Source organism: Setaria italica, chromosome VI (assembly GCF_000263155.2).
Source record: "Setaria italica strain Yugu1 chromosome VI, Setaria_italica_v2.0, whole genome shotgun sequence".
NCBI classification, from domain to species: domain Eukaryota; kingdom Viridiplantae; phylum Streptophyta; class Magnoliopsida; order Poales; family Poaceae; genus Setaria; species Setaria italica.
The window spans coordinates 35,262,005-35,275,087 of record NC_028455.1 but is presented as its reverse complement, the minus strand read 5'-3'; the positions used below and the strand labels follow the sequence as shown (position 1 = coordinate 35,275,087).

The 13,083-nt window shown below is 45.1% G+C and overlaps 2 protein-coding genes across 2 annotated transcripts; both read left to right on the top strand.

Annotated features, from left to right (window-relative positions):
• The first annotated feature begins 131 nt into the window (after window positions 1-131).
• LOC101773159 (peptidyl-prolyl cis-trans isomerase CYP71) lies at window positions 132-5,801 on the top strand. Its single transcript, XM_004974133.4, has 14 exons — window positions 132-463; window positions 550-635; window positions 983-1,071; window positions 1,250-1,489; window positions 1,581-1,702; window positions 2,171-2,246; window positions 2,641-2,748; window positions 2,831-3,007; window positions 3,443-3,660; window positions 3,801-3,933; window positions 4,067-4,290; window positions 4,781-4,934; window positions 5,030-5,132; window positions 5,362-5,801. The coding sequence occupies exons 1-13, from the start codon at window positions 228-230 to the stop codon at window positions 5,111-5,113; spliced, it is 1,947 nt and encodes a 648-aa protein (XP_004974190.1). The 5' UTR covers window positions 132-227; the 3' UTR covers window positions 5,114-5,132; window positions 5,362-5,801.
• A 4,133-nt stretch (window positions 5,802-9,934) lies between these two features.
• On the top strand, window positions 9,935-12,989 carry LOC101773570 (monodehydroascorbate reductase). Its single transcript, XM_004974134.4, has 8 exons — window positions 9,935-10,229; window positions 10,795-10,846; window positions 10,956-11,036; window positions 11,271-11,389; window positions 11,517-11,736; window positions 11,840-11,958; window positions 12,036-12,161; window positions 12,270-12,989. Exons 1-8 carry the CDS (start codon window positions 10,101-10,103, stop codon window positions 12,732-12,734), a joined length of 1,311 nt encoding a protein of 436 aa, XP_004974191.1. The 5' UTR covers window positions 9,935-10,100; the 3' UTR covers window positions 12,735-12,989.
• The last annotated feature ends 94 nt before the right edge of the window (window positions 12,990-13,083 follow it).

Below are 13,083 nucleotides of genomic sequence, written 5' to 3'. Positions count from 1 at the left end.
CAAATTTGGATCGCGATTATTCTCCGCGATCCAAATCTGGGGAGCCACGGTGACCGCCGGATCGCGAAGAGGCGGCCGAGATCGAGGCGCGGAGGCGGCGGGCGCAGCCGTCTTGCCAGGAAGCCCCCGCATCTTCCCCACCCATCACGAATCGCTCCTCCACGTTCGTCAAGCTCGCGCAGTCCCTCCCCCGAAATCCCCAGAACCCTAGCGGAGCTCGACCCGCGATGGCGTCGGAGAGCGAGACGACGGCGCACTCCACCATAACGACAACGACGCTCGACGACGGTGGCACGCACGAGAGCAAGCGGGATCTCGGCAATGGCGCGGCCACCACCCCCAGCGTCGGGCTGGGGGAGGAGGAGGAGATGATAGGCCCGGGCCCGGCGCCCGCGAAGCAACGCCAGAAGCGCCCGCTCCAGTTCGAGCAGGCCTTCCTCGACGCCCTCCCCTCCGCCGCCATGTGCGTTTTTCCCTCCTTCCCTCGCCGTTTGGGTTCAGGGTTTCGGACCCGTGGTTCCTGACGATATATATTGCTGGGTTTTGCAGGTACGAGAAGAGCTATATGCACCGGGACGTCGTCACCCACGTCGCTGTCTCTCCTGCTGACTTCTTTATCACTGGGAGCGCAGATGGTGATCTCTCTTGCACTCTCGTCTCAGTATCTGAGTATCATATCTTAGTTCCTGTGTTATAGTATTTTCTGGTACTAGTTCAATTAGCTCGTTGCCACCTATGCTATTGTTGAAATTGTCTGAATGATATGTGCAAGTGGAGAGCTATTCTATAGTGTGATTGCTGTGGATTCGAATTTAGAGCTTAGTTTCTGTGGAGTGCCACTGCTAGAGTCAGTGAACAGCACTATTTAATTGCTTAGATTTATTAGATCTATGGGGAAAGACATTTTATTGAGCTTATCTGGAACAGTTTTTGCTTCTGTCTCATAGATTGGAGCTTAATCTATGCTTTTCTTTTGTTTTAGGGCACCTCAAGTTTTGGAAGAAGAAACCTGCTGGGATTGAATTCGCTAAGCATTTTCGGTCTCATCTCAGTCCCATCGAAGGCTTAGCTGTGAGTGCGCACATTCTTATGTTCATTTTCTCGATTCAGAGTTGTTTCATTCATGTTACTTATCATATGACGCATAAAGTATTATTTGGATTGCTAGTTGCTACACTTAGTCTTTGCTCCTACCTGTGCTAGTGGTAGTATGAACAACTGCAAATTATAGCGTGATTCAGTAATGCAGGTGAGCCTTGATGGATTGCTTTGCTGCACGATATCCAGCGATAGGTCTGTGAAGATATACGATGTTGTAAACTATGACATGATGTTCATGATGCGTCTCCCATTTGTTCCTGGGGCTGTTGAGTGGGTTCATCGAGAGGGGGATGTCAAACCAAAACTTGCCGTTAGTGACCGAAATACGCCTTTTGTTCACATATATGATACCCATTCTGGTTCAAACGACCCAATCATCTCCAAAGAGGTATTCTGTTCTTGCCTTCCTTTTTTGTTTGCATAATTTCTGTTGATTGACAGGAGGACACTAACTGTATGAGCTTCTTCGTTATCTGCAGATTCATGGTTGCCCTGTCAAAGTAATGAAATATAACCATGTCCATAATGTTGTGATATCTGCTGATGCCAAAGGACTTTTGGACTACTGGTCTCCATCTACCCTCGAGTTCCCAGAACAAGAGTATGCTGTTGCTTATTCACAGTTATTTTCAACTTCATGTAGTCCATCATACATAGTTCTCCTGAAGAACCGATACGAGCTTGAGCATATGTTTCCATGTTTCACTACCGAGGAAAACTTCATAATTGGAACCATGTAAATATTGTTCATCACAGTGAAATCTCATTAATGTTTAGATGCAACTGCTGAAGAAATAGCCGTGTGATACCAACCTGGGTCTCACCTGGGTTGTGTGGATCGATTCCAACCCAGGCTTCCTTGCTTGATGCGCAGGAAGAACTTCATGATGTATAAAGCTTAGATCAGTGTTGTTCAAAAAAAAGAGAGGAAGAAATACCAAAATTAATGTGTCAGCTTTAATCCTGTTCAAATCAATTCGTTGTGTGATATAATAAGCTACCTAGATGTTTTTGGGTTGGATCTAACTTGGACTTAAAAATAATTGGTATATCTGCTTGTTTTCTGCAGAGTGAGGTTTCGTGTGAAATCAGATACAAATCTATTTGAAATTGCAAAATGCAAGACAAGTGTTTCTGCCATCGAGGTACTTTCTTTATTTCTAGTATGGTTTTAATATCTTGTTTCTTCATTCTTAGACTAGGCATAATATTGGGCGTCAATGATTGGTGTTGAATGCCTTGGAGCAGAATAAGGTTATTCCCGCAAAAATTGTATTGCTATGCAGCATGCTTTCCCTTTTTCTTTTAGTGACACCACAGTTAGACGACACAGCTATCTGAATTTGTAAACTTGGTACATCGTACTGAACTATATATAATTAGCTGAAGAAATGGCATTACCGTAAATCATTAGATACAATAAACAGTGCATAGTGTGTTGTCAAATTTGATGCTTTAAGGAAATTATGGTCTGATGGACAATATTATCCTTCAGACCGTGCATTGAGTAACTCTGCTAAATGATCTGGTGCTGTTCAGGTGAGCAACGATGGCAGTCAATTTGCTGTCACATCCCCTGATCGTAGGATCCGGGTATTTTGGTTCAAAACTGGAAAACTAAGACGTGTATATGATGAGTCCCTAGAGGTAAGAAGCTTCCTCCTGGCAAATATTTGCAGAGCAAATGTTATCATATTGTATTCTTACTTTCAACTGAATATTGTCATAGGTGGCACAAGATCTTCAAAGAAGTGATGTCCCATTGTATCACCTTGACGCTATTGATTTTGGGCGACGAATGGCTGTGGAGAAGGAAATAGAGAAAACAGAAAATGTTCCACAACCTAATGCTGTCTTTGATGAGAGCAGCAACTTTCTTATTTATGCTACCCTTTTGGGCATAAAGGTATGCCATACTTCCTTTCTTTCCCGTGTTTTCCTTTATATGGTTTGTATACTTCAATATTATTTGTGTTCTTTTACATTTTTTAAGATCGGTATTTCTGTTGGAGATTCTTTGATGCTGTAAGATGTTAAGGATTTCCTTGTTCTTATGGGTTTACATCTTATATGAGCCGAGTGATACTTAAACTCCATGGTTTTACTAAGAGATCATGGCACTGAGGTCAGGCAAACAGAAAATAAGTCATTTAGTGTCTTGGTTCCTTTTGGCAAGCTGGGGCTCTTCCATATTTCCCCTGTTTGAGTTACTGATTGCATAAATGGACAATAGGTCATTCTGTACTTTTTGCTGAATGCGTATATGGATCATAATGTTATTAATTTTTTTTCTGCCATCTTTTCTGTAATATCTATTAACATTGTCATACATGTTGTCCAGATTGTAAATTTGCACACAAATAAAGTTTCACGCATCCTGGGTAAGGTAGAGAACAATGAGAGGTTTCTGAAAATTGCTCTATACCAAGGTGACAAAGGCAACAAGAAGGTTAGAAAAATTCCTTCAGTAGCAGCCAATGTCAATGATACTAAGGAACCCTTATCAGACCCCACGCTGTTATGCTGCGCTTTCAAAAAGCATCGGATATATCTCTTTAGGTATGCCATTCAATCATCTCTGGAGGGTTTTTCATTGGCTGGTTTTATGGTTTTGCATGGTGAATTCCTCTTCAAAAATTTGTTCAATCTGTTGTTTTTGCGTAACATGGTGCTGCCTTTGTATTCTTTTATTGTACCAGTCGTAGGGAACCTGAGGAGCCTGAAGATGCAACTAAGGGTAGAGATGTGTTCAATGAAAAACCACCACCAGAAGAGCTTTTGGCTGTATCAGATTTAGGAAAAACTGCCACGACATCATTGCCCGATAATTTGGTATGTTACTCCTTCGCTCGATGGAACTTTGGTATCTGAATTGTTTTCTCAAAATTACTTTTCTTGTGACCTGTGAGGGACTTGATTTCCTTGTTTGATTTGTTAACCCATGGTGCCTTACGCCATATCTCAGGTGATGCATACTTCTATGGGTGACATTCACTTGAGACTATATCCAGAAGAGTGTCCAAAAACTGTGGAGAACTTCACTACCCATTGCCGGAATGGATATTATGACAATCTTATATTTCATCGTGTAATCAAAGGATTCATGATTCAGACTGGGGATCCTTTGGGGGACGGCACTGGCGGGCAATCTATCTGGGGCAGTGAATTCGAAGATGAATTTCACAAAAGGTATTTTAGTTCTGTGTCGATTTTCCCATAGACGTGCAAGTTGGAGTATTTGCTCTGCAGCTTAATATACTGTGTAGTCAATTAGGGGCTCTATAAGTTCTTTAGCCACGAAATTTCCTCTCTTTTTTTCCACCCTCTATTTGTCCAGAACACATATATTCTTTGCTTTCTAGTTTCTCCAACATTGTCCCCATATTTTATTGCATTATTTTGTTTTAGATAGATGCAACAAGATATATTTCATCATGTTCTGTTTACCATTTTCATGTGGCCAACCTCTATGGCTGAAAAAAAATATTAGTGGAATGTTTGACAGCGGAATGCAACATTCGTTAACTAATATTTTTGAGTGGTGTTAGTTTCTGGTGTGCTTATAAGGATAAGGATAACAGTATAACACTAGTCGTTGTTTTTTAAGTGAGGTCACATGACATGTGAGGCACCTCATATTCCTTCTAGTGTAGTGACATCTCTGGCATTTTTCATGCAGCTTGAGGCATGACAGGCCTTTTACACTTTCCATGGCCAATGCGGGACCTAATACCAATGGTTCCCAATTCTTTATCACCACTGTGGCCACTCCATGGCTAGATAACAAGCACACAGTGTTTGGTAGAGTTGTGAAAGGGATGGATGTAGTCCAGGTATTGTTAACTTTTGCAACTTCATTTTAGTGGCTGAATTATCTCTCTTCATTTCTGTTGTTTTTTCGTCCTAACTTTATGGTTTGTGATTGAAGCAAATTGAGAAGGTGAAGACTGACAAGAATGACAAACCATATCAAGATGTAAAGATCTTAAATGTTACAGTTCCCAAGACATAAGCTTCTGCCGGGTCAGTAGGTCAGTGTCTCTTGTCCTGTCCTGTAATAATTCTACAGAAAATTGGTGGTTGAGCTTATACTTATGAACAAGGCTGGTCTGTTGGACCCTGATACATTCGTTGGTTCTTTTTAGTTGGATATGTCTTTGTTTTTGCTTCTTTCCTTTGGGTTATGACCATGGGCTTTTCAGTGTATTTTATAGGCCGTCCTTGTTGTCATTGTCTAACTAATTCTTGCGCCCGGTGCAGGGTTGGGACATTGTGCCTGAACTACCTCCTTAGTTCCTTTGTTGGACTTTGGTGACCCGCTGAAGAGAAGGTGCTCGCGTTTTACAAGAACTTCTGTATGCTTTGGTGAAATGAGCACGGCTAAAGACTTGGTCTTATTGGGAACTATGAACCATGCAGTTTTCAGGATTGATGATATCTCTGGTGTTGTCCGAGAACTTCAGTTAGCTTTGAGTCCTGAATCATGGGGCAGAGGGTTTATACCTTTGTAACATGGAATTAATCTTGCAGGGTGAAATGGAAAAAAAAAACCGTGGAGCTAGCTGTTTAATTTGTGGCAATTGTATGATGTGTCCAGTGTATGATCATGTACGTTTCAGAGTTGCTGGAACGTCTCTATCGTTGTACTATTACTAAAGAAAATTTTGGTATGAAAACTTTTAGTCAGCCCTGTTTGAGTAGACCTGTTCTTTTTTTTTTTAATTTGCGTTTCTTTTCCTGCCAGGAGAGTTGCTATCCGGGGGTCTCTTTTTTTGACGGATCCTATACAAAATGTGATGTATACCAGTTTAACGGTACGAGAGAGACATCTGTGGAGTACAACGCCGACGCGCGAAAGCATGGGTGCGGCCGTGTGGGTCTGGGCACGTAATCTTATTGTTTACTCGAGTCAGACTTTGCGATGCCTTCTTTTTTATCCTTTTGCCAGCCAGATGAACTTTTAACACGTACAACAGATAGAAAGGGAAGCTTGCCGTCGCCTCGTTCGTCTACGGCAGGAGGAGCACAGAAGCATGGGTGCGGCCGTGTGGATCATGGCTGAAGGGCGGAGGAGCACAGAAGCTAGGTCGTTAAAATAGGAAACATCAGGGGTCAAATCGGAGGGGGAACTTCGTGGATAGAGCGAGGGTAGCAAGGACGCTAAGGGTGCCTTACTAAATTTTAACACCTATCACATCAGATGTAAATTTTAACACCTATCACATCGGATGTTTGATACTAATTAAAAGTATTAAACATAATCTAATTACAAAACTAATTGTACAGATGAAGTCTAATTCGCGAGATGAATCTATTAAACCTAATTAGTACATGATTTGATAATGTGGTGCTACAATAACCATTTGTTAATGATGGATTAATTGCCTTAATAAATTCATCTCGCGAATTAGACTCCATCTGTGCAATTAATTTTATAATTAGCTCATATTTAGTCCTCCTAATTAGCATCCGAACATTCGATGTGACCTGAGTTTAGCACCTCTATTCAAACACCTCGTAGGAGTGGGAGACTAGGAGCGAGGTGGCTGGTGGCGAGATCCTCCATCCTTGGTGGCGGATTAGGAGGCGCCATGATCTGTAGGTAGCAGAGGAAGGAGAAGGAGAGTTGTGCCGTGCGTGCGTGGGTTTAGGGGAGGGAGATGGGTTAAGGGGCTGGCCTGTGGACCCAGCTTTTGGTCATCACGCTGGGAAATAAGATGGTAAAAGAAATGATAAGGATGTCAGGCTGCACTAAAGTTTGATTAGGGCATTAAACTAAATGTAAGAAATGGTTAGCACATATAAAGTTATCCTGTAATCTCAAGCACACTTAGCTATAGGATAACCACGGTGCCACACAAATAACAACAGTAAAAATATAGCACTTGTTTGGCTATTTTATTAAACTTATTTATACATGTTAATAGTACAATATAAACAACTGAAGAAGGATTTAGTTGAGCTCATGTGCAGCGTTATGGACAAAACCAAAATTAGACCTACATTGTAATGGTATTGTAACTTTACTGTATTATATATTATATCTTCGAGTACCTATTGATATTAATATATATTTTATTTATATTTTTTTAAAAGACTCTATGTGACGTAATTTAATATCATGCATTCTCTCAATTGAGCACCAAATAGCTACAAAGAATAATATATACTTAATCATCATTTTTCACTGTATAAGTTATCTTTTTAGTCATCTGTGTCTGACATAGCAAATCAAATAGACCGCGCTTCGTTGTCTTCGGCTATTTTGAACCATTGTTCGGTGGCGCTTGGAGTTTAGTACCCATGAAGAGTTGCCGGGTGGGCGACTCCTGTTTGACGACGAGCCGCACCTATCCGTGGTACTGACAGGCGACAGCCGTGGGCGAGCCAAGCCTGGCCTTTCTTCTTCGTATACATTGACCAGCTAGTCTTGGATGCTGACCTGGTCTTTGTCCGTCAGCATGCAACTCATCAGCAGATGTAATGTAAACAGATAGGCGAGGAGGAATCTTTGGACTTTGGGTCGTCTCTGTCAGCAGGGTGCTGGCCGGCTTGTTTATGGGGCCTGTGTGTCATCATGCATGTATCATGCCGCGAACCTGGACTAGGGCGGTTGGCGGAGGCATCGCATCTGGGTCGTTCGCGTTCCCATCCTTTGTGGCGTGTACCCGTAAGCAATTCGTGGCACTTACTCCTCGTCGTTGGTAGCTTAGCTTGTGCAGTTCGAATTCAAACAATGGAAAGTTCTAGATTGTTCTCGACCCCATGGGTTTGTGCATTTCTAACTGTATGTTTTCTTCACCGGTTAATCTCCAACCTTTTGATGATTGGAAGTGATCGTTGTTGCAGCAGCATCTGTGCATCACTGCGGTAGTAAGCTAAGGGAGAAGAATTGGTTTAGTGTCATGAGCTACTATAATATGGACCTGAGGCCGTATAATAGTTAGTGGCCTGCGCGTCAGAACGGGACTTCTGCCTTATATCGCTGCCGGCCTATGAGCCGTGATGTTATGTACGCCGACTCTAGGAGCGAAGGACAACAACGAACAAGAAACCTAAAATACTTTCCCTTCTCCTTCCTCTGAAACCTGCTTGAGGTGGCGCCGCCGACCTCACCACCGTGCGTGACGTCAGCCACCATCTTCCCTTTACCCAGATCCGTGACACCTGGTATCAGAGCTCGATTCTGATTGCATGACCTGAGTCCTACCGGAGGGGTATGTGATTGGAGGCGAATTAGAGAAAAATTTTCTTCCAATTCGTTTCGGATCCTATAACCCTACATGTGGTGACCTTGTCCTCATCGGAGATCGACCCTAGCACCTCCTCCAGACACATATCCACCCAATTCACCACCAAATCAATCCACAACTACCACCACTGCCACCGCCACCATCCCAGCATCTAGATCCTCAACACCACCACCACCGCTGCCGCCACCATCCCAACATTTAGATTCCTAACACCACCGCCACCGCCGCCGCCTCCACCGCTACCGCAACATCGACAACACGGGAAGAAGGCACGAACACCTACGCTGACCTTCAGGATGACGACGGCAAAGGAGAAACTCGACCTGCTGATCTTCGAAGTGAAGGCCCTATAGTCAAGCCAATTGAAGCTCACTTCCACGATGAACTCCCTCAACATATGGAGCGACAACGCTGACAAGTTTTCTGCCGGATTGAGCAAAGAAATAGAAGATCTTACAGCACGCATGAAGGCTTTAGAGGCAGCCACCTCTGCTGCTCGGCCACAAGCCCCGTTGCGCGAGGAAGAGGGGTGTGCCAGCGGCCACCGCATCGACTTTCATCACCAGGGTGTCGATGTGGGGTCTTTGACCACACATTCCACCTTGGTCAAGGGTGAGCATCAGGATCCCAAAATCTCCAGTTTGGTTACTGATATTCCTGAGACCAATACTAGAAGACAGGACATGTTTGCTCATAACCATGAATATAGAGAGTACAAATTGCCTAAAATTGATTTTCCTAAATTCAATGGAGATCACCCAAAAGTGTGGAGAGAAAAGTGTGAGAAATACTTCAGTATGTACAATATTTCAGTGCATGTTTGGGTTCTTTTCGCTACTATCAATTTCACTGCTAATGCTGAACTCTGGCTGCAAACATATGAAACCCAACATGCAATTGGTAGTTGGCTAGAGTTGTGTGTGGCAGTAGAGCAAAAGTTTGGAAAGGAACTCTATCACAATTACATGAGAGACCTGTTGTCCATTAAATAAACAGATGATGTTTTAGAGTATGCTGGTAGGTTTGAGAAAGCTAAGCATAGGGTGTTAGTGCATAACAAGAAAATTGGTGAAGTGTTCTTTGTGCAAAAGTTTCTTGATGGGTTGAAATTTAACATTGCAATGCAATTGCTTTACACAAACTTAGAACAGTTGGTGCTACGATATCATTGGCACTCGTGCGGGAGGAGATTTTGGAGGCCACAAGTAAAAAAATACTCCACAAGATCAAAGGAAACATCAAGGTTTTCTAACTGATCAAACACAGTACCTCTCAAGTGGTCAACACCAGCTGCTGACAAAGTGCAAGCATGGCCGGCGTCAGCTGTGACGTGTGCAAGCGCAAGGTCAGTGTGAGCGGGTGGGGTGGAGTCAAAATGCTGACGCGACCATTCCATCCAGTCGACAGGCCAAAGCCGCCGGCAGCATGGAGGAAGGTTAGGTAGGGGTGCTGCTCGTGGACGGCCGGAGGCGCTCCACGTGGCACCAGGATTCGTGGGAAACGTCCGCCCGCGGCGGAAGGGTAATGGAAGCGTTTTCCGGGAAGCAGAGAGCAAATGCCAACGAACGGGGAGGCCGCGATGCTGTATAAAAAGTGAGCGAACACGCGCAGTTTCCGTCTCCTTTGTCTCCTCTTCCTCCTCAGCTCCCTCTCGACGCGAGCCCAGCAAGAACTCCACCATCCATCCGTCGCCCTGCCTCCGTCTCCGTCTCCGTCCGGCGGGATCGCGATCGTTGACGTATTGACATGGCGGCGGAGGCGAGGCACTTCAAGTACGTCGTCCTCGGCGGCGGCGTCGCGGCGGGGTACGCGGCCAGGGAGTTCGCCAAGCAGGGGGTCAACCCCGGCGAGCTCGCCATCATCTCCAAGGAACCGGTGCGTGCTACTGCTACCTGCATCCCTATCCCGAATTTGATCGACCTGCAACCAATCAAATTTGGGACCGATCAAATTAGGACGCGAAATTAGGAAATTCCTCCATCCCTGAGATACAATTAGAGCCTGAAACTTTGTATGGCGATTCTTCGGTTTAGTTCACGTCTCCTCGAGTTTTCATGGGATTTTAGGGCGTCTCCGCCGCTGGACAGATTGCTAAACGGGGGGAACCTGGCCTGGCGTGCTCGGTATTTGGAACGAAGACGACCCCTGCAAGGAATCTCGCTATCGTTTCCGTTTCTTTTCTCTACAAAAGAGACCAAATTGGACTCTGAAATTTCGTACGATGTTTCTTCAACCCATCACCATCCTCAGCAAAAACTTTTCTACTGTTTGCTGGCAAAAGTCGGAGGAATTTCAGACCAATTGAACACCCTGCTGGCCTGCTCCTTAACCGAAATGCTGCTGTGCTAATGGCTATGCCTATCTGTGTGCAGCTGATTACCGAAATGCTTTTGCCCTGATGCCCCTGCCTAACCCGATCGCTTACGCTTTCATCTTTCAGGTGGCACCGTATGAGCGCCCTGCACTCAGCAAGGGATACCTCTTCCCTCAGAGTAAGTCCTGAATGCAGATGCAGAGACGTGTATCTCCTCACTGTGTTTTCTGATGATCCTTTGCACATATGATTCGCTACTGATCAACGGATGCTTGTCCTGTCAACAGATGCCGCAAGACTGCCTGGGTTCCACACGTGTGTGGGGAGCGGTGGAGAGAGGCTGCTTCCTGAATGGTACTCAGAGAAAGGTGAGCTTTCTCATCTGACCAATGTCGCCGTACTTGCAGTCTGTTATTGGAACAGAACTTGTTATTCATTCTTTCACAATTCACATGGACAATACTGGATACTGAACTGAATACTGAACTGGCAGCAAGAATAATACTCCATGTCTGGCCTCTGGAATCTATTTGACAGCTTGAAGAAAAATGTGGAATTACTTTTTCACAGTTCTGAGCATGCACCGATTATGTTATTTTCAGGCATTGAGCTGATCCTGAGCACTGAGATTGTGAAGGTTGACCTTGCCTCGAAGACTCTGACCAGTGCAGCTGGGGCAACCTTCACATATGAGATCTTGCTCATTGCTACTGGCTCCTCGGTGAGTCCTCAGTCGCAGTTCTTCTCCTTACATACAAGGCATCTCCTTTTATTTAATTCTTAGTGGCAACTTGTTATCCTTTGCTTTATCCTATTACTCATGACATTTATTCTGTTCGCGCGTGCAGGTCATAAAGCTCACAGACTTTGGTGTTCAAGGAGCAGAATCCAACAACATATTGTATCTAAGGGATATTGCCGATGCTGAGAAATTGGTGGCTGCTATGCAAGCAAAGAAGGATGGAAAGGCTGTGATTGTTGGAGGTGGTTACATAGGGCTTGAGCTTAGTGCAGCCTTGAAAATCAACAACTTTGATGTCACTATGGTGTACCCTGAACCCTGGTGCAGTAAGTCTCGTTAACCTGGGAGCTTATCAGGCATGTTGTATTTTTCTGAAATCTGAAGCAAGCATTGACCTTTTCTTTACATCCTGCATCTGATCTGTTGTAGTGCCCCGTCTCTTCACCTCTGGCATTGCTCATTTCTATGAGGGCTACTATGCTAACAAAGGAATCAAGATTGTGAAGGGTACAGTTGCTGTTGGTTTCGATGCTGATGCCAATGGAGATGTGAGTACTGAACACTCTGCAAATCCAGCTCCATATTGTTCGCTCTGAAGACTAACGTTCATCCGAGTCAATGACAGGTCACTGCAGTGAAGTTGAAGGATGGAAGAGTACTGGAAGCTGACATCGTTATTGTTGGCGTTGGCGGCAGGCCATTGACGGCTCTCTTCAAAGGCCAAGTTGCCGACGAGAAAGGTGGACTCAAGGTCAGTTCACTGCTCGTTTGCCTTTATTCATTAGAAGCCATACTATAGCAGATTTTTGTTCTTACAGTGAGCTCCTGTGCTGATCTCTTGTGCCTTCTGTGACCTCAGACCGATGCATTCTTCGAGACAAGCGTTCCCGGAGTATACGCCATTGGCGACGTGGCCACCTTCCCCCTGAAGCTCTACAACGAGCAGCGTCGAGTGGAGCATGTCGACCACGCCCGGAAGTCCGCCGAGCAGGCCGTCCGGGCGATCAAGGCGAAGGAGTCCGGCGAGTCGGTGCCCGAGTACGACTACCTGCCCTACTTCTACTCCCGGTCGTTCGACGTGGCGTGGCAGTTCTACGGCGACAACGTCGGCGACGACGTGCTGTTCGGCGACAACGACCCGGCCTCGGCCAAGCCCAAGTTCGGGAGCTACTGGGTCAAGGACGGCAAGGTCGTCGGCGTGTTCCTCGAGGGTGGGTCAGCCGAGGAGAACCAGGCCATCGCCAGGGTCGCCAGGGCCCAGCCGGCGGTGGCTGACGTCGAGGCGCTCAAGCAGGAGGGGCTCGAGTTCGCTGCCAAAGTCTGAAGCAATTCGACAGATGTTAACAAAGAAGCGTGCCAATTTGAGCTTATTTCTTGGCAATTCTACTTTGGACTTTTCAGATCGCTTTGATGCTTCATAGTAGTTCAAATAGTTCTGTTAGTGTGATTGTGATGTCGAGAGTAGAACCACCGTGTTATGACCCGAATAATATAGATGTGATTTGTAGCATCTATGTGCATAGTCTATCGATCGGGTTGTGTTTTGGTGAATATCTTATTCTTATCGCCATCTTTCCAATGGGCTTTTCCTTGTGTGAAAGTTGCTGAAGGTTCCGACATGGGGAATCATGGCCACTCCTGACTGAAAGCAACCAGATCCCTAAATCGAAGGC

Bases quoted from the DNA above. Each gene is read 5' to 3' on its own strand.
- LOC101773570 (XM_004974134.4), top strand. From the start codon at position 10,101: ATGGCGGCGGAGGCGAGGCACTTCAAGTACGTCGTCCTCGGCGGCGGC. The intron at 10,230-10,794 runs GTGCGTGCTACT...TTCATCTTTCAG, and splicing joins CCATCATCTCCAAGGAACCG to GTGGCACCGTATGAGCGCCC. The intron at 11,390-11,516 runs GTGAGTCCTCAG...TCGCGCGTGCAG, and splicing joins TCATTGCTACTGGCTCCTCG to GTCATAAAGCTCACAGACTT.
- LOC101773159 (XM_004974133.4), top strand. From the start codon at position 228: ATGGCGTCGGAGAGCGAGACGACGGCGCACTCCACCATAACGACAACG. The intron at 1,703-2,170 runs GTATGCTGTTGC...TGTTTTCTGCAG, and splicing joins CTCGAGTTCCCAGAACAAGA to AGTGAGGTTTCGTGTGAAAT. The intron at 3,661-3,800 runs GTATGCCATTCA...TTATTGTACCAG, and splicing joins CATCGGATATATCTCTTTAG to TCGTAGGGAACCTGAGGAGC.